Source organism: Myotis daubentonii, chromosome 17 (genome assembly GCF_963259705.1).
Source record: "Myotis daubentonii chromosome 17, mMyoDau2.1, whole genome shotgun sequence".
Lineage (NCBI taxonomy): Eukaryota > Metazoa > Chordata > Mammalia > Chiroptera > Vespertilionidae > Myotis > Myotis daubentonii.
The window spans coordinates 17,015,424-17,041,342 of NC_081856.1; the positions used below are offsets into that span (position 1 = coordinate 17,015,424).

At 43.8% G+C, this 25,919-nt stretch overlaps 1 protein-coding gene across 15 annotated transcripts in view; it reads left to right on the plus strand.

Moving 5' to 3' along the window:
- NCOA2 (nuclear receptor coactivator 2) overlaps positions 1 to 25,670 on the plus strand; it is a 273,087-nt gene extending 247,417 nt beyond the window's left edge. For 14 of the 15 annotated variants that reach the window (XM_059672932.1, XM_059672933.1, XM_059672926.1 and 11 more), the window contains 9 exons: positions 1,726 to 1,855; positions 7,463 to 7,628; positions 10,087 to 10,365; positions 11,164 to 11,244; positions 12,350 to 12,584; positions 14,196 to 14,373; positions 14,935 to 15,133; positions 17,170 to 17,259; positions 21,806 to 25,670. In XM_059672932.1, coding sequence (XP_059528915.1) covers positions 1,726 to 1,855; positions 7,463 to 7,628; positions 10,087 to 10,365; positions 11,164 to 11,244; positions 12,350 to 12,584; positions 14,196 to 14,373; positions 14,935 to 15,133; positions 17,170 to 17,259; positions 21,806 to 21,817 — 1,370 coding nt within the window. In that variant the 3' untranslated portion in view covers positions 21,818 to 25,670. The remainder of the gene's footprint in view (positions 1 to 1,725; positions 1,856 to 7,462; positions 7,629 to 10,086; positions 10,366 to 11,163; positions 11,245 to 12,349; positions 12,585 to 14,195; positions 14,374 to 14,934; positions 15,134 to 17,169; positions 17,260 to 21,805) is intronic. The other variant, XM_059672931.1, reaches the window with a different exon arrangement.
- The last annotated feature ends 249 nt before the right edge of the window (positions 25,671 to 25,919 follow it).

Here is a 25,919-nt window from a genome sequence, read left to right on the forward strand (position 1 = left end):
ACTGTTAAACCTACTCTCCCGGTCCTCACGAAGGTGCAGGTCTTACGGAACGTCTCACAAATCGTGAGGATCAGTAGAATTTTGTTTGGATACAGTTCACATGTTATTAAAAATTAATGGTCAGGTATATTGCATGACTCCCTTTATAGGAAATGTCCAGAATAGGCAAATCTGTAGAGAAAGTAGATTAGTGTTTACCTAGGACTGGGAGTCTGGGGGTGGGAGCACAATGGGGAGTGACTCCCAATGGTCATTCTTTGGGGGAGGATAAGAATATTCTAAACTTGATTGTCGTGGAGGTTGTACAATCTGTAAATATACTAAACCCACTGGATGGTATACTATAAAGAGATAAATTGTATGCTATGCGAATTATAGCTCAATAAAGCCATTGTTAAAACATATTAATGGTCAATACAGCTCATACTCAAGATTATTTTTTTAATCATTGACATATTAACCTTCCTCTTCTACATTAGCATAGCTCAGATAAGTTGACGTTTATGTTCTGTTTCATATACTTAGATATTGTGCCATGAGTAGGAGCTAACTGATGATGGAAAGGTGCCATGGTTGTTTGGAGGAGGTGGTGCAGACTCCTCATCCCACCTCTGGCGTCTGTTTTCCTAACCAGCAGCTTAACTGCCCAGTGCATTTGGGGTTATTGTTTCTGAAAGATGACATTCTTGTCATTTGAGGTTGCATGAGAAATGCTAAAAAATGACCAGAATTCCATGCAAAATTAAACTGGGAAATATTTTTTAATATTTCTTCATTTAAAAAACATCGTAATAAATACCTATATCCAGAAATTTAATTTAGTGTGTCTTTCATCATTGAAAGGCATCACTCTTGGCTTTTGAGCTTTGCTGTATAACTGAGTTTTTCTGATTATAATGGAAGTCTATTGTAATGGAAGACAGGTCTACAGATAATGATAACAATAAAATTGTTAAAAAGCTCATATCATCATTAGTCTTAAACCTCTAAAAAGAGCTATTAAGAATGAGCATGTCTGAGCTACTGGCTTCCTTTCTGCTCCACCCTTACTCCTTGGAGAGTCACTGAACCCAGTAGGTTCAGGAGCACACGCAGACCAGCGCCTCTCACAGGACGGCCCAGGACCCCGGCGCCCTTTGGAAAGGGGGTCTGCCAGGCCCAGACTATTCTCATAATCACACTAAGACACTGTTTTCCTTCTCACTCTCCTTCTCTCGCGGGGCTGGAATGTGGAAGCAAGTAGGAAATTGTGACTCTCTTCTGTCAAAGGACATTAAAGTGATTTTCAAAAATATAAAACAACATCAGTAAAAGTGGCATTGCGTTTTTTTGTTTGTTTTTTCATTCAAAAAAGTTTGTGTTAACATATACTGGGTTTATTATAATGATTTTTAGATGAAGTAATATTTTTTGTATTGGCCAATTTTAATTCCAACAAAGTAAATTTCAGTAAGATACAACCCACATAGACAAAATCTTCTTTGACAAAATGGAAAGGGTCCTCAGGGCAAGAAGAGGCGTAGAGCTGCTGCTCTGCACCGCCCTGGGAGCGGTGATTAGCCTTGATACTCACTGCCTGTATTTCTGTATCACCTGATTAGTGTTCCTCCTGTCTTTTTCATTTTCTAAAAACCAGATGTGTTGCTTTGTATTACATAGCAGAAACTGATCCTTCCCTGATTACAAGCTGTAAGATTTTTGGACTGTTGTCTTCTCCTTTTCTAGGGCCATCTGAGTTAGAGATGAACATGGGGGGCGCCCAGTATAGCCAACAGCAAGCTCCTCCGAACCAGACCGCCCCGTGGCCTGAGAGCATCCTGCCCATAGACCAGGCCTCCTTCGCCAGCCAGAGCAGGTGAGTCTGAGCCCCCAGGAGGTCCAGGAGAGCTGCTTTCCGAGTTCTGTACGTTATTTTACACAGGCCGGTGCCCAGAGTCAGTCCTCTCCTTTTAATAGCTGGTGCCTGACCAAACTGAAGAATTCAGACTTTGTACATTAAGCCGTTGAAATAGTTTTTTGAAAAAGGATGTGGTGTCTGATCAAGTTTATTGAGTTTTTTTGGTTGTGATTATCTGTCTAATCATTTTCATTTCCTTGTAGGTGATCTTTTCTTTCTAATTGCTTTTGAACAGTTCTTTGTGTTTGCTGCGTTGTAGCTTTACCACAGTGTGTCTAGGTGTGGATTTATTGATACTACCTGGTATTTAGTATATATTGTTCATTTCTAAGAGTTTTATTTGCCCGGTTATTTTTCACAACTTCTTTCGTCTTGCTTATTTTTGTGATTTTTTTTTAAATATATTTTTCTTGATTTCATAGAGGAAGGGAGAGAGCTAGAAAGAAAGAAACATCAATGATGAGAGAGAATCATTGATAGGCTGCCTCCTGCATGCCCCCTACTGGGGATCAAGCCCGCAACCGGGGCATGTACCCTTGGCCGGAATCAAACCTGGGACCCTTTAGTCTGCAGGCCAATGCCCTATCCACTGAGCCAAACCAGCTAGGGCTGTTTTTGTGAATTTATGTTTATATCTTTAAATACTACATTAATCATTATTTCTAAATTTTTTTATTCAATACTTTCAATATCTGGATTTCTTGAAGTTCTAAATCCAATGATTGACCTGTTTCCCTAAGTACATTGGTAATTTTACTGGGAGTTCATAACAGATCTCAGTGAAACATCTGGGATTGAAATTGAAGGCACTTTTATTAAGGGAGAATTTGCAGTGGTCTCTGCCAGATGTGACGTCACTACTTACTTGGGTCTCCCCCAGGATCCCTCAGCTCAGCCCAGCAGTCTCAGAGTAGCTCTTTGACTTCGCTTTGCTTCATGGATAAAAACGCACCCATCACCCGTGGCTTGGAGAATGCCTGCGTTTCAGCTCATCGCTGTGTTTTGTGTTATTCCCGGCAAAGGCAACATCTGTTGTGATACTGCGTGATCTCACTGGGTTTTAGCAGAGCAACGGAAGCTGAGGTTGCACAGGGGACTGAGGCCTGAGTGATGGCACTGCTTAGCCGGCCGGGTGGGCGAGAGCCTAGGGCAGGGAGAGAGCTGCGGCCTGAGCAAGAGGCAGTGTGGGCCCTCACAGGATGCAGGCTTTGCTTTCCAGGAAGAAAACTTCTTAGAAAACGTAAACTGGAGGAATTTGGCCTTGAGGCTCATATGTAAAGAGTTGGGGATGGCCCTAACTGGTTTGGCTCAATGGATAGAGCGTCGGCCTGCGGACTCAAGGGTTCCAGGTTCGATTCCGGTCAGGGGCATGTACCTTGGTTGCAGGCATATACCCAGTAGGGAGTGTGCGGGAAGCAGCTGATCGATGTTTCTCTCTTATCGATGTTTCTAACTCTCTGTCCCTCTCCCTTCCTCTCTGTAAGAAATCAATAAAATATATGTTTTTTAAAAAACAATTGGGGTTGGAGGCTCCATGAAAACCTTTTTGCAGAGTGAATGTTTATGTGCTTCTGGGATTATTCTAGTCTCAAATCATATAATTCTCTTATCAAATGCACAAATGATGAAAGTCAACAGGGTTTCTGGAGCTTCACCCAGGCAGGCCTCATTTCCAGAGCTGCTTAAAAATGCACATTTCTGAGGGAGTCCCTCTCTGGGATGTAATGCTTTCATCGTAGTCGGGGCTGCGCAGCGCAGGTTTGCAGTGTGTGCCCGTCTTCCTTTCTGTAAAGTGAGTAATAAAGGTTTCAATGACGTTTTAAAAAATAGCGGAAGGTGAATATGTGCCCAGCAATAGGTTTGGTGAGAAAAGTAGAGAGCTGGTTATTGCAGTGAAAAAAAAGATTAAGGAAACTGCTTAATAACTGTCTAAAGAAGGAGGAGTGCTCACCTGCAGTATGCCATTCGCTAAGAGGGATATGTTTTTATTGATTTCAGAGAGAAAGAGGGGGAAAGAGGGATAGAAACATCAATGATGAGAGAGAATCATTGATTGGCTGCCTCCTGCACGCCCCCCATCAGAGATCAAGCCCGTAACCCAGGCATGTGCCCTGACCAGGAATGGAACCATGACCTCCTGGTTTATAGATCAGTGCTCAACCACTGTGCCTGTGAACTGCCTCTGGGGTCTCACTGAGAGGCAGGTCTGGTTGTGACCCAGGAGTCTGCCTTCCCCAACAAGCCCAGGTGATGCCAGCACCGCTGGTCCTCCCACTGCACTGTGAGTGGCAGTGAGGCTGGAAGAACAGACAGGGAGACTTCGAGTCTAATTTCACAGTGTGGGAGGGTTGTTCTTTCCTAAATATGTTTATTTGGTATGTTAAAACCCACCCAGCCTGAACCGGTTTGGCTCAGTGGATGGAGCGTCAGCCTACGGACTCAAGTGTCCCAGGTTTGATTCCGGTCAAGGGCATATGCCCGGGTTGCAGGCTTGATCCCCAGTAGGGGGTGTACAGAAGGCAACTGATCAATGATTCTCTCTCATCATTGGTTTATCTCTCTCTCTCTCTCTCTCTCTCTCTCTCTCTCTCTCTCTCTCTCTCTCTCCCCCCCCCCCTTCCTCTCCTTTTCTCTCTCTGAAATAAATAAAAATAGTAAAAAATAAACCCAGCCATTTCCATGGAAATTTACACATAATAAAAATACAGTGCAATGATTAAATCCAACATTTGATAGTTGTTTTTGAATGAAATGTGAAAGATGAGTTTCTAGGGAACTCCTCCTAAGCCCAAAATTAGGATTTTCAGTTGCTCAAACAGATGAGAGTTCTGGTTGGTTGGTTGGTTGGTTGGTTGGTTGGTTGGTTGGTTTGTTTGTTTAAAAGGGAAGAATTCTGATTTTACTGAGTCCAAACGCAGAGTGAGCTGTGCCACGCAGGTTCTGGGGCTCAGCGTGGCCTGTGCTGCCCCCTCGGTCACTGTGTCCGGCTGCCTGTGTCTAAGAACTGTGTGAACGAAGTGTTTTTGCCGCTTTAGAAGTTATTTCCGTCTTTCCAGGCACTCATCCCACTTATTGTATATAAATAACTGAGTTTGGAAGAAAGTTAAGACCAACTTCAAGCTAATCTTACTGCCATAGAGCCTCAGAGGTGATGATAACAGGTTCTAACAACACCCCTCTTGAAACAAAAGGAAAGCAGTGCTTTCTAAAAATCCCCTCTGTTAGTGTCACCATCACCATTTTGTTGTTACAACCCACCTGTTTAGGAATGAGTTTGTTAATGTTTATGAACCGAGCATTAGTTTATGTACATATTTCAAAAAGACAGTATGTTAAATCTCTAACATATCCCCATGTCACTGATTGTAGCTGAATTTCCATTTTCTGTAGTTCCATTGTGTTTTTTCCTTAGCTCACCTGGTACGTAAAAGAGAGGTTTGAAATATAGTCCAAAATGTATAGATGATTTGTTTGAAGATTTCTGTTGGGTTTATAAAAGTGATTTTTTTTTTCTTGAAATAGAACCGCTGTCTTTCATGAAAGATTTGCTTTCACATTAAATTCAAATTTTTTGAGTTAACTTGGTTTTCTGTTGTTTGAAATGTACGTGAGAGTAAAGTTTCTTGTGTTGACTATTTCTCATCATGTAGTAGCTGCTACTTTTTTGCAGGATTTGGGGAATACATGTGAAAAGTGAGGGTAATGGTATGGTTTCCCATGAGCCTATCACCAGTGGAGAGATGAGGGGCCAGGGGTGTGTGTAGGAATGAAGCTTCTGGAGAAACAGGAATTGAAAATTTTGAAATAAAGCTAGACAAAGGAAATACTTGAATGCCCCACGTGAATAGCATCTTTGGGGAATGAGGGCTCAACCTAAGAGACCTGGTACAAAGCCGACATCCACTCTGGCCAACTTGAGCTCTTTTTGCATGAAGTTTACCACATCCAGATGTTGGTCACTTCTCGGGCATTTCCTTCTGCCTTTGCCGCCATGACATGCAGTCCTGAGGTTTTCTCCTGGTTGCTCCTCCCTCCCCTCCCTAAGCAGCGGTGAGGAGTGATCGGATCACACTTGTATTTAAAAGTGAGTTCTGGGAAGGTGGCGGCCGTGGGGGAGCTATTTTAGTGCCTGCTGTTTACCGAGAACCACAGCAATGGTGGGGAGAGGAGGCAGGTGGAGAGTCCCCAGTGAGAGCAGAGGCTGAGAGTGTGGGTGGGAGCCTGAGTGGCTGGTGCGTGCGTGTAACTGCTGGTAGCTCATGTGAGGTCTCCTATGTCCTTTAACTGGGCCCAGTGCCTCGGAGGCAGTGGGGCTGCGGGCTTGGAGCCAGGGACAGGAGGTGAGGGTATTCTCAAGGGACACTTAATGGGGTGCCTTTCTTTTTTTTTTTTAAAAAAAATGTATTTTATTGATTTTTTAGAGAGAGGAAGGGAGAAGGATAGAGAGTTAGAAACATCAATGAGAGTGAAACATCAATCAGCTGCCTCCTGCACACCCCCTATTGGGGATGTGCCCACAACCAAGGTACATGCCTTTGACCGGAATCAAACCTGGAACCCTTCAGTCCACAGGCCGATGCTCTATCCACTGAGCCAAACCAGTTAGGGCTGAGGTGCCTTTCTTTACCAGTAACTGGGGATCAGTGGAGAGTCTAGATTATTTTTAATGTACTGTGTTGTTACAACTTTTTGAAATTGTTGGCTTTAGTAATCAGCATTTCAGGATTTCTGGATTCTAGGCCAATGTGGCATATTCAGCTATCTTCAGAAAACATGGCGTGTTCAACTGGGCTAAAGAAGCAGCTTCATCCCTTGATGAATCTGTGTTCACTCAAGAATGAAGTTATTTCCTCCAAGATATCATATAGTAACCCAAAGGGTACAAATTTAGACTATTTTGGAAAGATAAGTATCATTTCCCCGTTGGTGTTAAAGTGACTCAGAAGCTCTTTTTAAAAATCTCCCCCAATTTGCCAGTTAATTTCAGTTATGGGAGTTTTATATACCATAGACTTTGGAGTTTAATATTATGGTTTTATCATCTATTACCATAAGGATTAACAAACATACTTTGCAGGTTCATGATCGGCTTCTCTTGGCCAACTCAGGAGGGCTTTCATGTTTCCAAGTCTTGCTTATGGGTGACTAAGAAGGCTCCTGTTAGTCCAGTGAAGTTTAGACTGGCGACAGCCGAGTTCAGAAATTCATGTGGCTTTTATATGCCTCTCGTGCTCTGGCCTCTCCCGGGTGGGTCAGCACAGCCTCCTATGAAATAAGACTATTCAATCAATCAGACTTTCCTAGTAAAGTTCAGGAAAAGTCCTTGGATCACTTCAGTGCAAAGTAAATATAGAGGTGCTTGTGGGGTCAGCGTCCATTTGTGGAAACATTAATGGCCAGGCGGGCCGTGGACTCGCGTAGGTCATTTTGTTCTGTGTCCAGCTGGTACAGTATTTTACTACAAAGACCCTAGAAGGCAACTGAGACTTCAGTCCTTAAGGAATAACAATGTTCTGCGATCAGCTAGCTTTTCCACGGGCCCAAGCCGAAGTCTTGTCTTTGCAGGCAGCCGTTTGGCAGCTCCCCTGATGACCTGCTGTGCCCCCACCCTGCCGCTGAGTCTCCCAGCGACGAGGGCGCCCTCCTGGACCAGCTCTACCTGGCCTTGCGGAACTTCGATGGCCTGGAGGAGATTGACAGAGCTTTGGGAATACCTGAACTGGTCAGCCAGGTACGTGCAGGCGGAAGCTGGTGGGACTGAGCATATCGTGGGCACAGAGATGTTCGTTTCCTTTTGCCCACAGATAATCTGCAGTCTGCGTTTTACAATACCTTTTCACCTCGTGCCACTCTAGCTCTGGCTTCTTTTTCCCCCTCTCCTTGTGACTCCCTCATAAACTCTGGCCCAAGAACGGAAAACACTGGATATGAGCTTTACGTAGAATTTGGGTTATTCAGCTGAGAGTCAGAAACACAGGTCCAGCTCACCTAACGACAGGGAGGGACCCGCAGAATGGAACATTGCTGTCCGGATGGCCTTGAATGCTTTCCTCTGAAACCCATTCTCCATGATCCCCATACGAATCTTACATTTGTGGGCCAGTGATAGGAAACTATTTGTTCTAAAAGAATACTTTGCACATACGGTAGCAGAAGTCAATTTAGAGGTTGCTGTAACTCATTAATCATTTTGACCTTTGCATGGGTTTAGCCCTCAACAATATTTAGGATATTTAAGCATGAGCAGGAATAGAAAGAAGTTAACCAATTTTAGTGTACTCAGTTAGCTTCCTTCCTCCTGGTAATCAGTTGGTAACGTAAAGTAAGTCTCTGCTGTAAGATTACTTTATAGCAGTAATATCGTAAATTATAATTAATTATAAGTAATATCATAAACAGTCTCATGAACTGGCATAGCCTTTCTGAAGCTGGCTCCCCAGCTAAGTTGGTGTGAAGCCGCCTTCCTGATTTACTGTATAAGGAGGAACCTAGAAAAAACGATCATGGTCCTGTTTCTGTCTTCCTCTCTTAGCAGCATGAATCATCTTTGTTTCTTGTTACTAAAAAGTACCTCCCAGTGTCGGGTCGACTTCTTGCACGTCTGACGTGCCATGAGGTCTGCGATGAAGGTGGGGCAGTCATTGGAGACTTCTGAAGCATTAAAAACAGTCTTGTCATAATCCCCACAGTTCGCAGACATAAGTGGGAGTTCAGACTTGTCAATTCATACTGAGAACAGCAAAATGGAAAGAAATGACTTGATATAACTTGAAATACAGCAAGAAAGGAAAATGGAGTTTAACTATTTCCTGTGTGGCTGCTGGCTTTGCCTCGGGTGATAGTTAGAATTCAGCATTCAGTGTTGTTGTCCTTGAGTTTTGTCTCAGTGACATTTAAAAATGTGATCCTGGGTTTTGCTGAGTGCATTGTTTTTATCAAAACTGGTGTCATTTCATCATTTAATATTTTAGTCTTATTTTTTCCATTTCTTTGTCTTATTTCTCTTTTGTCTCATCAAATACACCATCGTTATATCATGTGAAACTGAATTATGGAAGTGTGCTTATTAGTAGGTGGGGCTGGGAAATGTGAAGTAGTAGTGGACTTTATTTGTACTCATCAGAAATGTGTTTTCTTTGAAAATGGAAATTAAATGTTCTCTGTTAAAATTGGGCAAATAGATATTTATTTTTTAATTGATTTTTAGAGGGGGGGGGAGGAGAAAAATGGATGTGAGAGGTAAACACCCATCAGCTGCCTTCTGCACACCCCCTACCGAGGATTAAGCCGCAACCCTGGCATGAGCCCTGACCAGGGATCAAACCAGCAGCCTTTCGGTGCACCAGGTGATTCCCAAACTATGGCCACACCAGCCAGGACTAAAGATGGGCAGATATTTAAAGTTCTGAGGTAGTTTTGTGGATTTAGTTAGAATAGTAATTCAACAATGAATAGTTTCCCCGACAAAGATCCATCCACATTTTCAAAACTATCATGGGGCCCTGGCCGGTGTGGCTCAGTTGGTTAGAGCATTGTCCTATGCACCAAAAGGTCGCAGATTCAGTTCCTGGTCAGGGTACATACAGGAGGCAACCGATCAATGTTTCTCTCTCTCTCTCCCTCTCCCTCCCCCTTTGAAATTAATAAAGGTATATATTTTTTTAATAAAATAAAGGCAGTGTATCATACTGGTGAGTAGCTCAGGTCCTAAGTCACAGACTGGACTGGAACCCAGGTGGGCTTCTTGCAATTTGTTTCACCTCTCCAAGTCTCAGTTTCATTATCTGCAAAATGGGAATAATGGTGGTGGGGACCCCAAAACTGCCGATCCCAGCTAGGTACCAATGAACTATGCAGGTGTGAGTAATCTATCAAGAAAACATGAAACAGGCACATTGGAAGTCCAGGTCAGTATCTGGTTGGTGGAGTGAGCAGGCAGCTTTCGTAGTCACGGCCCATGGGTCCCTTCCCTGGGAAGAAGTGACGGGGATGTCACGCCTGACCCCAGCTTCCTGCCTCACATAAAGGCTTTCCTGGAGAGAAAAGTGAAGTCAAGCTAAAAGTACCTTTGTGTAGTGAGGACAGTATAAAAGGCTTCAAATCTCTGACAATGAGAGAAACCAGCCTTACATTCCTTCTGCTGTTGTTAGTTTCTTTATTTCTGTTTGTTCCTTGGGCTTTCTCTTCAGAGCCAGGCAGTCGATCCGGACCAGTTCTCGAGCCAGGACTCCAACATGATGCTGGAGCAGAAGGCACCCGTCTTCCCCCAGCAGTACGCGTCTCAGGCCCAGATGGCCCAGGGGAGCTATTCTCCCATGCAGGACCCCAACTTCCACAGCATGGGGCAGCGGCCTAGTTACGCCACACTCCGCATGCAGCCCAGACCCAGCCTCCGGCCCACAGGCCTGGTACAGAACCAGCCCAATCAGCTGAGGCTCCAACTGCAGCATCGCCTCCAAGCACAGCAGGTATGTGCCCTGTGCGTGCCTGGAAGCCCGGGGTGGAGGGTGGAGGGTGGGTGGCACAGGGAAGACAGATGTCAGATGGAGCAGTAATTGTCTGCCCTTTGGATGCCTTCGATCTCATTCCATGCTTTCTAGGAGGGTGAAAATTTCTCCAAGATGATCCTATGATTTTCATACTCCTTTCTACTCCTTTCTTTCTTTCTCCTCCACTAACTCCAGTACAGAGTAGCTGTCCTTTCATACCCTAACTCCATTCTTTACTAATGGTCTAATCTTGAGCTCTCTGAGCCTCAGTTTTCATTCTGTGAAATGGGCTTGTTGTACAGTACAGGGCGGCATATGTATATTTAAGGGACCCAGCACAGTTCCGAGCCCAAACCAAGCACTCAGAACACCAGCTGCTCCTGTCAGGAGTCCTAGCTATGACAGAATGGTCCCTGTCAGCAGATTTCTGTGATACAACAGGTAATCATGTTGCGGGCTTTCCAGTCTCCTTTCGTTTCTCTGAGTGATGAGCACCTGCCTTTTTCTGGTCTTCCTCTTGGCCTCCTTTTCTGGTCATTCTCCTCCCTTTCCCCCTTTCGAACAGTTGTTTCCGAACAGTCCTAAATAATCCCCCAGTTAGAAGCAATGTGACACCTCATTCAGAGCTGGCTTCCACAAGAATCCAGCTCCAAGCCCGGGGCTTCAGTGTCCAGCAGCAGGCAGACGTTGGGTAGAAGGTGATTTTGTTAGGAAGGTGATTTGAAATAAAATCCATAGGGGTTTTTAATGTCCTGATTCCTATGTGTATCCATTTAGAATCGCCAGCCCCTTATGAATCAAATGAGCAATGTGTCCAATGTGTCCAACCTGACTCTGAGGCCTGGAGTACCAACACAGGTAAGGGGCAGCCCCTCTGTCAGCTTTCGCTGGGTCCATTTCTCCCCCCTTGATGCCCCACGTGAGGTAACTGAGATGCCAGATGTTCTGACGACCACAGGGGATCTGTAACATCATTCAGTCATCTTCTGTGGTTCCTCTTAACCATTGCCATTGATATTGCGGCTGCAGGCAACTCCATTATTCACATGTTGTGTTCCATAAAGTTATTGCAAGCAAGAATTAGCAGACACACAACTACTGCTCCTAGGAGAAGTAGAGGGTTAGGTTCCTATGAGCCTCTGCTCATAACATTTTCAGCAACCTACCAATACATGACCTTGTTTTAGGTATGTTTCCATTTGAAAACAGCTTATTTAATGGGTATTGTTCAGCCTTTGACATTTGAACTCACAGCCAATAGTCCTGTAACTCACCTAATGCAGTCTGAGGATGGGAACCAGAAGGCGGAGTCAGGAGGGAGCAGGCACAGGGAGTGTCTCAAATTATCCACCACTTTGCACGTATCTGTAAATGACGGCAGTGCTGTGAATATTGGTTTGGGATTCAAATCAATCTTAGTGAGGAAGGGAGTGCACAGACAAGGAATCCACGAATAATGCGGGTCGGCTGTATATTGCGAGGGCCCCCAAGTGCCGGCATCTCTTCTCGTCACCTGCCCCTGCCCCCTCTCTCCCGGCCTCTGCTCAGCCTTTTCTGAAGGGCTTCAGACACCCTTTGGCACCGTGATTTGGTTGCCCCTTTGGACTTGAATGAGACTCTGAATTGCCATTCTCAAAGTTGACGTCAGAGTCCTCTGACGGGAGGGACTGGACTTACCGCGAGGCCCTCTCACCTCGAGCCTCCAGTTAATTGGTGCTCACATTGGGCTTACCTGTGTACGTCGTGGCACGTTTCGGAATAGTCATCTCTGAAGAACTTAGAAGCTCACATTCTCAACCACCAGTAGTTGTTCAGCTCTACAGTGTTCTTTCCATATAAATATATTTTCCAAATGATTTTGCACGAGGCTGTACCATTATTTTTATCCTATTTCTAATATACACTTTGTTTTTCAACCTGTGTGTACCCCAACGTTTTCCACCCTGTGCTGCCCCCGTTTCAGGCACCTATTAATGCCCAGATGCTGGCCCAGAGGCAGCGGGAGATCCTGAACCAGCATCTCCGCCAGAGACAGATGCATCAGCAACAGCAAGTTCAGCAAAGGACTTTGATGATGAGAGGCCAAGGGTTGAATATGACATCAAGCATGGTGGCTCCTAGTGGGATGCCCGCAACAATGAGCAACCCCCGGGTCCCCCAGGCAAATGCACAGCAGTTTCCATTTCCTCCAAACTACGGTACTGGACTTACATCCCCACCACCTTTCTCCAGTCCTTTCTCCCCAGTGTCCCCCAGTCCTGGGTCACAGCTCCTCTCTCACAGCTCTTTGCATGGCTCCCAGATGGCTCTGGCTAACCAGGGAATGATAGGCAACCTGGGAGGACAGTTGGGGCCTGTCAGGAGTCCCCAGGTCCAGCACAGTACCTTCCAGTCTCTCAGCTCAGGTACCACCTTTTCTCTGAGTGCAGGTCTTACTTTAAGAATGACCGAAGTCAGTGTGAGTGTGTACAGTGTATCCACCAGTCGTGTGTGTGCGTGTGTGGATCGATGTGTTTATGTCCGTGTCTGTAAACACAGGTGGATATATATGTATTTATATTTGAACCTCTGAGTCTGACTCAAACAAATCAATAGACATACACAAAATGTTGAAAGTCGTATAGAAATGTAAATATTAGAGACATTCTACAACTTTGAAAGATAAAGACTTCAAAGTTTATACCAGATTTTTAATGAATAGATAATCCTTGAGCAATGCTATATAGGAACCACAATGGAAGGCCTCTTGGTTTTCTTCATATTGATTTGTTGGGTCAGCCTTAAAAGGCAAGTGTGTAGTGTCATCAGTGTTAATATTCATGTGCATGTCATGTTCAATTAATAGTTGAATTATTGACAAAAGTAAGTGCTTACATTAATATTCAAAATGACTTTGCCTATCTTTTGCCAGCTTTATAAGTAACTATCAAGTATTTGTGTTTCTTAAAAAAAAAACACACTAAAAAATACACAGAAAGATAATGTGCAGCTTTTTCCTGTGTGATCTTCAACTTTTCCTTTATAGCTAATTTAAATATTGATTAAATATGCATGTTTTACATGTCTTTTGGGCAAAAACCTGCTTATCTCAACATCACCCCTGAAATTTCCCGAGAAGTTGCCTCCTTTGTTTCCAAGCTCCTCTCCTCTATTTCCTTTTTGATGGTTTAGAACAGTCTTCTCAACGCTCTCCCCCTATTTAGTCTACGTGCCATTTGCTTCTAAACGGAACAAGAAGCTTGCATTGAGCTGTTTCCTTCTCCCTGCTAGTCCTGGCTAGCACTGCAGTACCATCCAGCCCTTCCCGAAGACAGACGAGCTCACCGTGAATGCAGTTGCTTATTTGTAAAAATGCATCTGCCTTATAGAGAATGACATTAATTCAGTAAAAAATTATTCAAATATATTGACTTTTTATATATTGTGAAATTTTAATTCTGTTTAAACAGTCCTTATAGTGACATATAAAAATTTAAAGACTACTTCAGGTTAAAGAGAAATATACATTTGATCATTCTTGATTTGGAAAGGTTTATGGGGGAAAATAATATTTTCTCTCCCTACCTCTAGCCATGATAGTTAATATGGTTCCTAAGCACCCCTGTAACTACTGTGAGAATTAAGACAGAGAGATATTTTTCTTCACACATTTTATCCCACCTTGGAATCTTTTTAAAATACATGTAATTAACCAGTACATGAGCAGATATTTGAAAGTAATTTTCTGTGTGTATTTAACTTGAATGCTCTCTTTCTTTTCACTACAGTCAAACTAACAGTCTCCTTTGGATTTCTATTTTGTTTCTAAGGAATAAGTCAGCAACCTGATCCTGGTTTCACTGGGGCTACCACACCCCAGAGCCCTCTGATGTCACCCCGAATGGCGCACACGCAGAGCCCCATGCTGCAGCAGACCCAGGCCAGCCCCGCCTATCAGGCCTCCTCTGACATGAACGGATGGGCACAGGGGTCTATGGGTGGGAACAGGTATGCTGTATTTCTGTGTCTTTTTTATATAAATGATCACCAGGAGATCTTTCTGTAGACCACAAGTCTCTTTTCTGTGGTTTTCTTAACTCCTTTACACAAGCAAGCAATACCAAATAAACTGCTAAGTAAGCCAGCTTGCTTTTCTAGGGCAGAAGCCCCAGAATTTGAAAAAGCTTAGTCTGAAGTCTTTTCCTTGGAAGTAAAAGGAGCCCCCTAAGAAGGTAGCACCCCGCCCGTGTATGAAACTGTTGAAGAAGGCAGTGCCTAGAAGCCATCCTTATCAGTGTGTGTGACAAGGGACAACCACAAAGCCTGTCCCATACAGACACGAGAGTGGGAAACAGCCTTCCCGACCTTCCCAGTGCCGCGGCCGCCCCTGCAGCCTCGGTGAGCACTGCGGGCCCTGCTGTTTCTGACCTCAGCACCTGCTGGCTGTCCCACCCTGGGTTCTCTCCGCCTGGGTTTCTTCACTCTGTAAATGCCAGAGGAGCAAGTGCTCCAAGCTGCCTGCCTGTTTGCGCTGGGCGCTGACATTGTCATCTTTTCATTGCATTCCAGCATGTTTTCACAGCAGTCCCCACCTCACTTTGGGCAGCAAGCAAACACCAGCATGTACAATAACAATATGAACATCAATGTATCCATGGCGACCAACACAGGTGGGATGAGCAACATGAACCAGATGACAGGACAGATCAGCATGACCTCAGTGACCTCCGTGCCTACGTCAGGGCTGTCCTCCATGGGTCCCGAGCAGGTGAGCACCCTGAGGAGCCGTGTCCTCCGATCATCACGTTTTGTCTATTTCTTCCTTTCAGTGAGTCTCCCCTGGCACTCGGCATCTGCTGTCAGCTCCCACATTTATTCTGAGGAGTGTTTTTTCACCTATGTTAGTGCGATTATCAGGAATACTTGTGAATGACAAAGTACACATCAAAGAATTTCTGACTGCTCAAGCATCTTTGAAAACATTTCTTAACTTTCTTGTCATTTAAATTTTTCTCTTTGATGAATTTAGCAACAGCTAAAATGAATCTCTGAACATGGAATGATGAGTGTGCTTTCTAAATAGCTTTATTTGGATTTTTAGTTTAAGAACTGATTTTTTTTTTTCTAAATATAAAACCAGATGAATCACAGGCCAAGCTACCTGCTATCCAATTAGCTTTAAATGATACTTCACTCCTGCAAGGAGGCTGATAGGGGTGACCCAAAGCTAGTTCTGTCATCTTTGGATGTGGAGGCTATGCTTTTCTTGTCAGTATTTTTTGAATGGTGCTGTTTTGTGTTGAATAACATTGAAACAGTTCTCCACTCCAAAATGTACACCAGCTTCACTGGTGGGGAAGAGACTCGACGCATCTGGTATCTCAGGAGCCAGCCTGGGATTCAGAGAGCTGGGTAGGGCTGAGCCAGAGGTAAAAGTGTGGGTTAATCATTTTAAAATTGTGTTATAGGAAATCTTATTTTTAAGGGCCACAAAATGCTTGGCATTCTACTTCCTCAGTCCATTCAAATTATAGATGTGGCAAGGACCCTGAATCAGATTTCAGTAAAAAATTATTTCACATTGGAGAAACTGAGACAGGGAAAGTTTAAATGACTTACCCAATAAGCCATTGACAGCACCATGAATTTCTGTTAGATCACAGTTGTGAGAAGGTGAAGATTAAGTTGGATTAGGTCTATTTCATTCTGAGGTTGGTAAACCACAATTTACTGAAAATTTACAGAATTTTGCAGTGCCTCGGTATTTTATTCTATAAGAAGATATTAATAAAAATTCGTAGTGGTGCATGAGATGTAGTGTTGATGTTGAGTTTTCTATAAAAATGGGCCACTAGTGGTTCCTGGTTTCCTTTCTAGGAGTAGTGAGGGCCGCTGAGATGATGGTCTAATCTAGTATGGGTCCTAGTCAACCTACCCAAGTGTAAGTGATGCATTTGTAATAGTCCCAATGGCTCTGAAACTTCTGCATGGATTTTAACCTTTCAATTATCACAGTTATTTTTGGAAGCCCCCAAAACACAACTGCAGTGTGTGTCTCATGACAGAATCCTCCATCAGCATCTGTACGTTCACTTTGTCGTTTGTAAAAGACATGTCACAAATGCTAATGATCAGCTCACTTAGTCTTGGAGGAGTCCCCAAATTCAGCTCTGTTTTGGATATTCACACTGGCTCTGACTAATCTATAATTTGCCTGAGTAACCAAGGATATGAGGAGCCTTTCAGATGTCTTCGAAGTCCCAAATATGAGCCATTAGTCTAATTCAGCCCCCAAAATGAACATGAAATTATATGAAAATGTTTCTAATATGATCATCTCTATTGAATTTCTTTGTTTAAAATATTATTGATTTCAGAGAGGAAGGGAGAGGGAGAGAAAGATAGAAACATCAATGATGAGAGACAATCATCGATCAGCTGCCTCCTGCACGCCCCCTACTGGGGATTGAGCCCACAGCCTGGGCATGTGCCCTTGACCAGAATCGAAACTGGGACCCTTCAGTCTGCAGGCCGATGCTCTATCCACTGAGCCAAACCAGCTAGGGCTCTATTGAATTTCTATACAGAATACAAATAAAATTTAATTTGAAGGCAGCTAGTGTATTAACATGTATTTATTTTCATGTTTCTCCATACAATAGAGGACTACCATTTTTACATAGTCACCTTTCCCCATTATTTACTCCTCAATTCCAGCAAGAGGAAGGCTGGTGGGTGGTTGTCCCCACCACACTTCTGGACGTCCCGCTAAAAATGCCTGTTGTCCTGTCTTGTTGCCCTCAGGTTAATGACCCTGCTCTGAGGGGAGGCAGCCTTTTCTCAAACCAGCTGCCTGGAATGGATATGATTAAGCAGGAGGGAGACGCATCACGGGTAAGAAACAGTGAAGAAATGTGCGAATTGGGTAAAGTGAGCATGAATGTTTTATAGACCAAAATTGGCAGAGTGATTGAAGATAGTTATAATGCTTGTGATTTTTTAAAAAAATATCTTCTAATTTTATCTGACTTACAATGGTTCTGTGTAATTATCTCTTTAAGCTGATTTTAATTGAGCTGATGGTGATGTATGAATTAAGAACACTAATTTTGCCCTGGAATGATATTATAGCAAAGCAGAACATAACGTGGCGGTGAATTAGTCATAGTAGGGCAAACCATTGAATTTATGTTTGCTTACATGTTTGTCTATATTCCATTTTGTTTAGGCAACAATCTTGTGCATTATTTCCTTGTTATCTTGACAGTTGTTCTAAGGAGAGTAATGTTACCATGTTCAACATCTAGTCTTGAAACAGTAGGCTAATTAGTGCTTAAAACCCAGCGCCTTGTGGGCCTAGCAGGGGCTCGGTTATGGGAAGGCTTTGTAACGCTTGCCCTGGGGGGCTCTTAACACAAGGGATATGTAAGCACTAGATACTCTCTTTTAAGTTAAAAATTCCCTCTCAATGGAGAAAATGTAGAATTGATGTTGAATTTACTACAAAAAAAATGGATCTTGGGTGGTTTTGTTGAGATTATCATTCAAGTTTAAAAGGCAGTTGGTGGATTTTAATGGCAGAGTGTGTGCACTCGCCTGTGTGGCGTCTCTCGTTGAGAGAACAGTCACCTGGCACAGAGGCCTGTGGGTGGGAGTCAGGGAGATGTTACCTTCTATGTACCCCGATGCACAACTCGTCTAAATGGTGGACGTATCGGTATAGAAACTCAAGCAGAAAATGGAGCCTATTTCATATGGACCATGTGTTTAGAATAAATGTGCCATCGCATGAGGTTTGAAGTTGGCTGGCGCCTCCCAGATGCCAGTCCTACCTCCTGTGCACTGCGCCTCCCCAGTTGGGGCCCAGAGCCCAGGGGTGATTATGTGCAGAGTAGAGGCTTGGAGCCTGGGCTGCACCTCCCAGGAATGGCAACGTTATTGGTGATAAGGCTCCCACAGAGGACAGCCAGCTGAGCCCAGAAGTGCCAGGGGCTGAACCTCTGAGCACATTGTGTCTGGGAGGGGTGCGGGGGGCGGGGACCGAGTCCATCAGGCCTCCCTCCTTCACTGGCCCACCACTTGGTGGGGTAAGGCTCCAGCAGCACTTCCTGGGCCAGGCCAGCAGCCAGTCCCCCTCCTGTCTTCGACGACCCGGGGATTCACTTGTCTTGTCTCCCTCTGCCGCTGCATCACCTCCAAACAGAAAAGACTGGCCTGGGTGAAGCAGAGCGCTCATTCTTTAAAATCACAGGCGCACCAGCGGGTATTGAGCACTTACTGCACGCCCGTTCTCGCTGAGCTTTAAGTGACCTCGTTTGAACCACACAAGTGTTGGCACGAGTACAGCCCTGCCATGGGTCCTGCACCAGCAGGGAGTGAACCCAGCCGCCTGAGCTCCCTGTGCGCCCTTCGCCCTGTACTCTGCTGCCCGCCTCGGGGTTTTAGACAGCTACACACTGGAGAAGGCCAGAGAGGAGCAGCGTATCTCCTTTCTGCTGCCATCCTGCAGGGAAGAGAACCCTTAGCCGAGCCCTTGGCCTCAGGCACCGGTTCTTAACTTTGGGGTGGGGAGGAACCTCTAAGAGATGGAATGGCCTGTGGTCTCTAACGCATTTTCAGATGAGAAGAGTGAAGCTCAGGATTAGGTCACCTGTCCAAGGTCACACAGCTCGGAAGTGGTGGGTCAGATCATAGGAGCGGAGGGCCGCCCCGAGCAGCACCGGATAAAGGAGCGAGAGGCAGGGACGCCCAAGCTCGACTAATGGCAGAGCTGGCGCTGGGCGTGGTGGAGGGGTGAGCACTGGGCAGGGAGGGCCCCGAGAGCCCCGGTGCCTGATGGGCGCCCACTAAACCTGGAACAGAAGGGTTATCGTTAGGGTCACACAGGCGACTTCGGTAGTACAGGGGCGCTGGCCATCAGAGGTGCCTTCGGAACTGAGCGGGCCACTTGCACCCTCTCACTCTCTCTGTTTCTCCCAGTCCCCTCCTGAGTCAGGCTTACCCATCTGTCCTCTGTTTATGCTGAATATTAAGGCCAGAGAACAGTCTGTCACGGACACTCTTGTTTCCTTCAGAGAAGGCTGTGTACAGTATATCCCTTCTAATCCATGAGTAATAGCGACATCACTGCCTGTGTCACCGGCCGCTGATGTGGGCGCAGAGGGCTCAGTCACTTACCCCAGGTGCTGTGATGTGCTCTGTGCTGTTGCAAATCAAAGAACTTTTCTCCGAATTTTTATTGGTAATTGGGTTCTAATTGCTGAGCTAGAAACCACTGTGATTCATTATTAATTGAATCTGTGTTCCATTTATCTATAAATGGAGATTAAAATTATAGCTTCAAGCAGAGCTGGTATATACAGCTGTGGACTTACCCAAAAACTATGTAGAAAAGGACAGGTATTTTATTTTAACCAAAATGTATAGGACTTTTTATAGCATTCCTTTATATTTTCATATTTATACGTATTAAAATTGAGTTCACTGCCCAGTTTCATGGCTCTTGTATAAAGTATAGTTGTGATTACTTGTATTTACTAATGTGATGGAAACTAGGATTCGCTTTGAGTTGGTGATGATGCTGATGTTGATGTTTACTGAGCATTTATTATGTCCCAGGAACTATTTAAACGCTCTGTGTACATCCTTTTGTTTAATTCCCACACAGCTCTAAGGTGTATTAGGTGCAGAAGGGTTCAGTGACTCCCCGCTCTGTGGCACAGCTCGGATGGCATGCCCCGCCCACCACACCAGCGACACACGCTGTCCACGCTCACGTTCTGCCACTAACCTGAGTCTGGCTCAGAGCCGCTTACTGATGTCGGTCCATGTTAAAGAACCCTGCCTTAACGTTTTGAAGGATATAAACCTTCTCCACTAGCATTTTTTCCCAGTTTAACTGGAATTTGAAGGATTTTTTTTTTTATATATTTCAGTCAGAACCTTCAAGTATTTGCATGCAAAATCATGTAGTGACACAAATTAGGGATAAACATTACAAAGAAAAGTGTACTGGGTGTTCTTCTAAAAGAGAAAATATAATTGGAGTTGTCCTGGGCTCACTTTTCAGGTTGGGGGCGGTGGGGGGGCGAATTGTGTAAGTGTCCAGGCAGGTAGCTCCACCTCTGGCTCCTAGAACACATGAGCTGGCCAGTTTCCCCAGATCGCTTTCCCGGGTGCTCTGGGGAAATCCATTATTCTGGGTTGACTTCCTCCCTGATCTTACTTAAACTAGATCATCGTTCATGGCCCTGATGTGCTAAAATTCTGTGTCTTGCTATCTAAATCCCAGGAGCAAGCAGTTGTTATATGTTCCCACAGCAACTAATGTTCCCCCTCACATAACTCGGATCATACTATTGTTTAATTGCCTTCCTGGCCCATTCAGCAGTGTTTTGATAGCAGTGCCAGAAGTGGCTTGTTATGATTACATCCCCAGAACCTGGCACAGAGTAGGTACTCAATTAATGTTTGCTAATGAAATATTAGCAAATAGTGAAAACTTGGGGGAGAATGTATATAGTCAGTAGCCAAAGAAAAAGCACTGACAGATACACTTTCACCAGCCAAAGAAACATCTGCACGTGGTTCTTGCTCACTGCAGTAACAAGGAGACAGCCCTGGGTACCCAGCCATTCAAATCGATTGTCAGCGCATAACCAGCCAGAAACTAGCAAGAGCACCTGTGGAGCAAACACCATGGGTGATGTACTTGCCAGAGAGAACACACCCATGGAACCTGGGAGTATCTCGGTAGAAGAGTCAAGAGGGTCCTTTTAGCCCAGCCATTGTGGCTCAGGGATTGAGCCTTGACCTGTAAACCAGGTGGTCACTGTTTGATTCCTGGTCAGGGCACATGCCCGGGTTGCAGGCTTGATCCCCAGTAGGGGGTGTGCAGGAGGCAGCTGATCAGTGATTCTCATCACTGATGTTTCTCCCTCTCTCCCCCTCTCCCTTTCACTTTGAAATCAATAAAAATATATTTTTAAAAGTAAACGTAAAAAAGAGAGAGAGACTTTTCATTTGATAGGAAGTGGGTTTGCACTGGCTGATGCTGAGGAAGGATGAAGAAAGCGGTGTCACTTCTGGGTCAGATGCTGTCGAAAGGCAGGGGCAGCTCAGCCGCTGGGAGTCTCATCCCGCCTGAGCAGGTGGGAGAGATTGGGTCCGGCGAGGAGGTCCGTGCTGGGGCAGCAGTATTCGGAAGGGGCAGTCGGAACCCGTTGCAGTGCCCTCAATAGCGTGTGGGCTCTGCTGGCCTTTGCCAGCATCGTGTGTTCGCTGGGGGACAGCGCCATCTGTCTGCTTCTAAATCGGGTGCAACTCATCCAGAGGCAGCCTTTAGGGCTGACCTTGTTTAACGGCAAATATTTTGATGTTTTTATGATGGGCTCTATGACGGGTTTACCACATATTCAGAGATCTTTCTGTTTTTCCGCAGAAATACTGCTGACACTGAAGGTAGCTGGTTGCTTCTTTCTTCAGCTGACTGGGCTCACTTGCTCACAACACTTCCTGGTCTGGGATGGAGAGCTGCGTCTGTTTGTTTTGACCCCACCGGCCTGCCAGCCAGGTCTGCCCAGCGAGCTCAGCAGACGCGGGCCTGGCCCTGGGAGCGGCGGCTGCAAAAGGGGCTGCCTCTCTCTCTCTCTGTCTCTCTCTCTCTCTCTCTGTCTCTCTCTCTCCAGCCTGAAGCTTGTGTCCAGACAGTTGCTCAGTCTGTTCACTGCATTCACCTTAGTGCAACTTAGATCTCTCCTGCGAAGTAAATGTTGACAGGCAAAGTTCGTACCCATGTCAGATTGAATGTATTTAAATGTACGTATTTAAGGGAAACAACCGTGCTCTTGTTCTGTTCCTGTTTGGTTCCAGACACTGGTTTCTTGCTTTGTTTTCCCTGGCTAATCAGTCATGTACAAAAGATTACGATTTCATCTGGGGGAAAGAAAGGGTTTTTTTTTTAAAAAAAATCAAACTGCATTTGGGATAAAAGCAGGGCAGACACCATGGACAGCGCTGTATGGACAGAGATGCCCACAAAGTGAAGACCGCTCTCTGCAGAAAGCTCTCAAGACCAAGTTGGGAAGAGTTTCCAGCTAATGAACAGATGAAAAGGAGCACATGAGAGGGCTGTTCATGTAACAAGGACTTTTTCCTTTCTTTTATTTTTGTTAAAACCAAACAAGTTCATCTAAATCATTAATCAAGAAAAAATATTATTCATTTTCAAATTAAGTTCCCTTTCAATTGATCAGACAGCTTGGATTAGCATCTCCTCTTCCTCCCTGATCCTGACTCTTCCTTCCCCAGTCCCCACACCCCCCCCCCCCGACTTTCATTCATTTAACAAAACAATAAAAGCAACAGAAACCAGACAAGCCCCTTATTTCCTTAAATGTTTTGCCAGCCACTTAGTAATTGCTAACTTAAATTTCAGAAAAATGCATTTACTGGCAAGGAGAGGAGCAGAGTCAGCACGATCCCGATCCCACTGGCGACACCTGCTCCCAAAGCGTGTCTGTCCTGGTCCCCAGCGACACAGACCCACACACAGGCCGCCCTGGCGTGTTTTATGCTGAAGCAGCAGAGACACGCTAGGGTCACCTCCGCCATGAGTTTTTTATTTTGTTTTTTAGCAGTGCTAAGCCGAAGTTTTGTAAGGTACATAAAATCCAATTTATATGTAAACAAGCAATAATTTAAGTTGAGAACGTGTTTTAATTGTATAATTTTTGTGAGGTATACATATTGTGGAATTAACTCAAAAATGAGGTACTTCAGTATTAAATTAGATATCTTCATAGCAATGTCTCCTAAAGGTGTTTTGTAAAGGATATCAATGCCTTGATTAGACCTAATTTGTAGACTTAAGACTTTTTATTTTCTAAACCTTGTGATTCTGCTCATAAATAATTTATCCAATCTATATGATATGCAGCCGCCGTAGGACCCAGATCTTGATTTTTATATGTTTATATTCTTTCTTAATGAACCTTGGGAAGACCACCTGTGGTGAGCAGGCCACTTTCGTGGTTGTTTCTCTCACCCACGCGGGAAGGGGAATAATCTTTTATTAATTGGTGTCAGTTTCAGACAAATGCAATACCAAGAAACTGATCACCTTTTTTGAGCTATTTCTCCCCAACCCCTAAGACTTTCTTACCTAAATTTCAGAATGGTGTCTTTTTGATGTCTAAAAAGCAAAGCATTTTATATCTCACTAAGCCAGGCTTTTTAGGAACAGAGAGGTTTTTCCTTGAAATTTGATTGATTGTTCGTTTGTGGCCGGGTGGACAATGGACAAACTACCCCTATTTATATGTATATCTCTCCCTATACGTACAAGTGACGGATTATAGAGAGAGATATACCGGTAGCCCAAAGATAAACGGTAAGTAGACAGTCTGAAGGTGTTGCTCCATACTAAAGAAATTTTCTGGAAATTTGCATTTCGATACTTTTTTCCACTTGAGAGGGGTCTCACTACAGGGAGGTGGCCCAGAACAGCACTTCTCAGGGCCATCAGTCCACATGCCCCCTCACCAGGCTCTACTCTTCTCAACCAAACCCTGGGTTGCCCAACTGCGATGGATAAAACGAGCAGACGTTGGCCCAGAACTCCGTGACCGAGTCCGTGTGCCAAGGCTTATGTCCCACACGATGTCATGTGACCAGTTTTAAGTTGCTTTTTAGAAACATGTGACTTAGAATGACTTTAACTTCACACAGCACAAAGGAGAAATGGAGTTTAAGCTGGATTTGTTTTGTTTTGAGTTTTAAGTCCCCTTTCACTGTAACACGTCCAAAAAATTTTTTTTAAAAATCTGTGTATCTTTTACTGTTTACCCATCTGCCCACTGTGTTTTGATGTCAACCCCAAGTCAGATAAATCTGTAAACCAGTGAAGCTGGTAATTTCGAATAATTCACGGCTGTTTTGAAGGAAAAGAGGTTATAAATTCTCTTATGGCTCTGATCAGGGAATGAATGGGTTTTGCTTTACATCTAATTAAGAGAAGAAAAGTAAGTGAAGGAATCCTCTGATCATATTGATCACTGTGGAAGCAAAAGCCAAATCGACCCCCTTCGTTATCAGTATTTCTCATGCTGTACACAGTAAATTTGTTAGACTGAGTCCTTGGTTTTTGTTTAATAGGACAAAGAATCAGTGTTTTACTTTTATTACTAAATGTGAAAAACAAATAATGTGAAAAGTATACATACATTCACTTGGTTGTAAGACTCATTTAAGTGTTCATGTAATGTGGTGAGTTGGAAAGTGAAGTGAGCTCTTTGACTACAATGAATTCGTTTGACTCAAAGATTAAAATGTCCCTTCCCACGTGTATCTCCTATGGCCTGTAATAATTGAAAGCAATGTTTTTGCAGTTTATATAATGCAATTTTTAATCTGTGTTTAAAAATGGAGTTCATATGGGCTGACCACATGAAATGGGTGGCCCACATCCACTGTAGAACCCAAAGATACACAATCAATTTTGAAATGCAACTTAAGCCATTAATTGTTGGTGTGAATTTAAAATTTTCTAGTATTTGTATGGTAGTGTGCTGCCTAAGAGCAAAGCATTCTCTGCACAAAAGAAAATTACTGTAGTGGCTTCAATTTTAATTAGAATTTTCTCCCTGGTGTTTCTTTATAGACTAAAACAAAATCTTTTAAGTTTCTTACTACAGGTAAAAGCTATGTGCAAGAACCTCAAAATGCTAAAATCTAGCATAATGCCTTAGATCTGTTTTTAAGTCTTGTATATTCCTACATAGCTGTCCGATGTATTATATTTGTATAGTGAATTGTGTACAATTTTTTGAATAAGTACATCATCACTCAACCTTTACGTTGTTGGATGGTGATGATGATACATTTCTTCAAACATTTAACTGTCTTTTTTTCCCTTTGTCATTTGTGGGTTTTATTTGTACAGTTCCTCATGAAGTTGCATCTGAGATGTGTGTATATGAAAAGATTATACAAGGGTAAAATTAAGCAATATATTAACTCTGGTTCTTCAGGAGAAAGCTTACAGTGTTTCAGGTTGTGGTTTATTTTCCAAATGGAGTTGACTCTGAACATCACCTTGTTCACCTGCATCGATGTTTGTATTTCTCGTGTGAGCAGTTTATGCAAAGGTAGATATATTCAGAGAAATTTTAAATACATTTATGCAAGTTAATATTGCTTTGCTGATGCTCTTTGCTTATTTGATGTTAAATAATGCTATTGTAAATAAAGAATTCTGTTGTTATTGCATCATTTAATAAATTTTAATGCCTTCGGGTTTTACATGGCTTTGGAGAGTGTAATGTGTTTATATTGTACCTTCATTCATAAATGCATTTAAATTTAAATTACCTGACTTGCAATTTAATAATGTCTTGCATTTATGCAGGAGTGAACACTGTGTTCAGCATGTTAACATTTGATTCTCTCAGCAACCCATTTTATAGATTTTTCATTTGAAGCCAAGTAGGGTGGTTTTTTTTTTTAATATATTTTTATTGATTTCAGAGAGGGAGAGAGAGAGAGAGAAACATCAG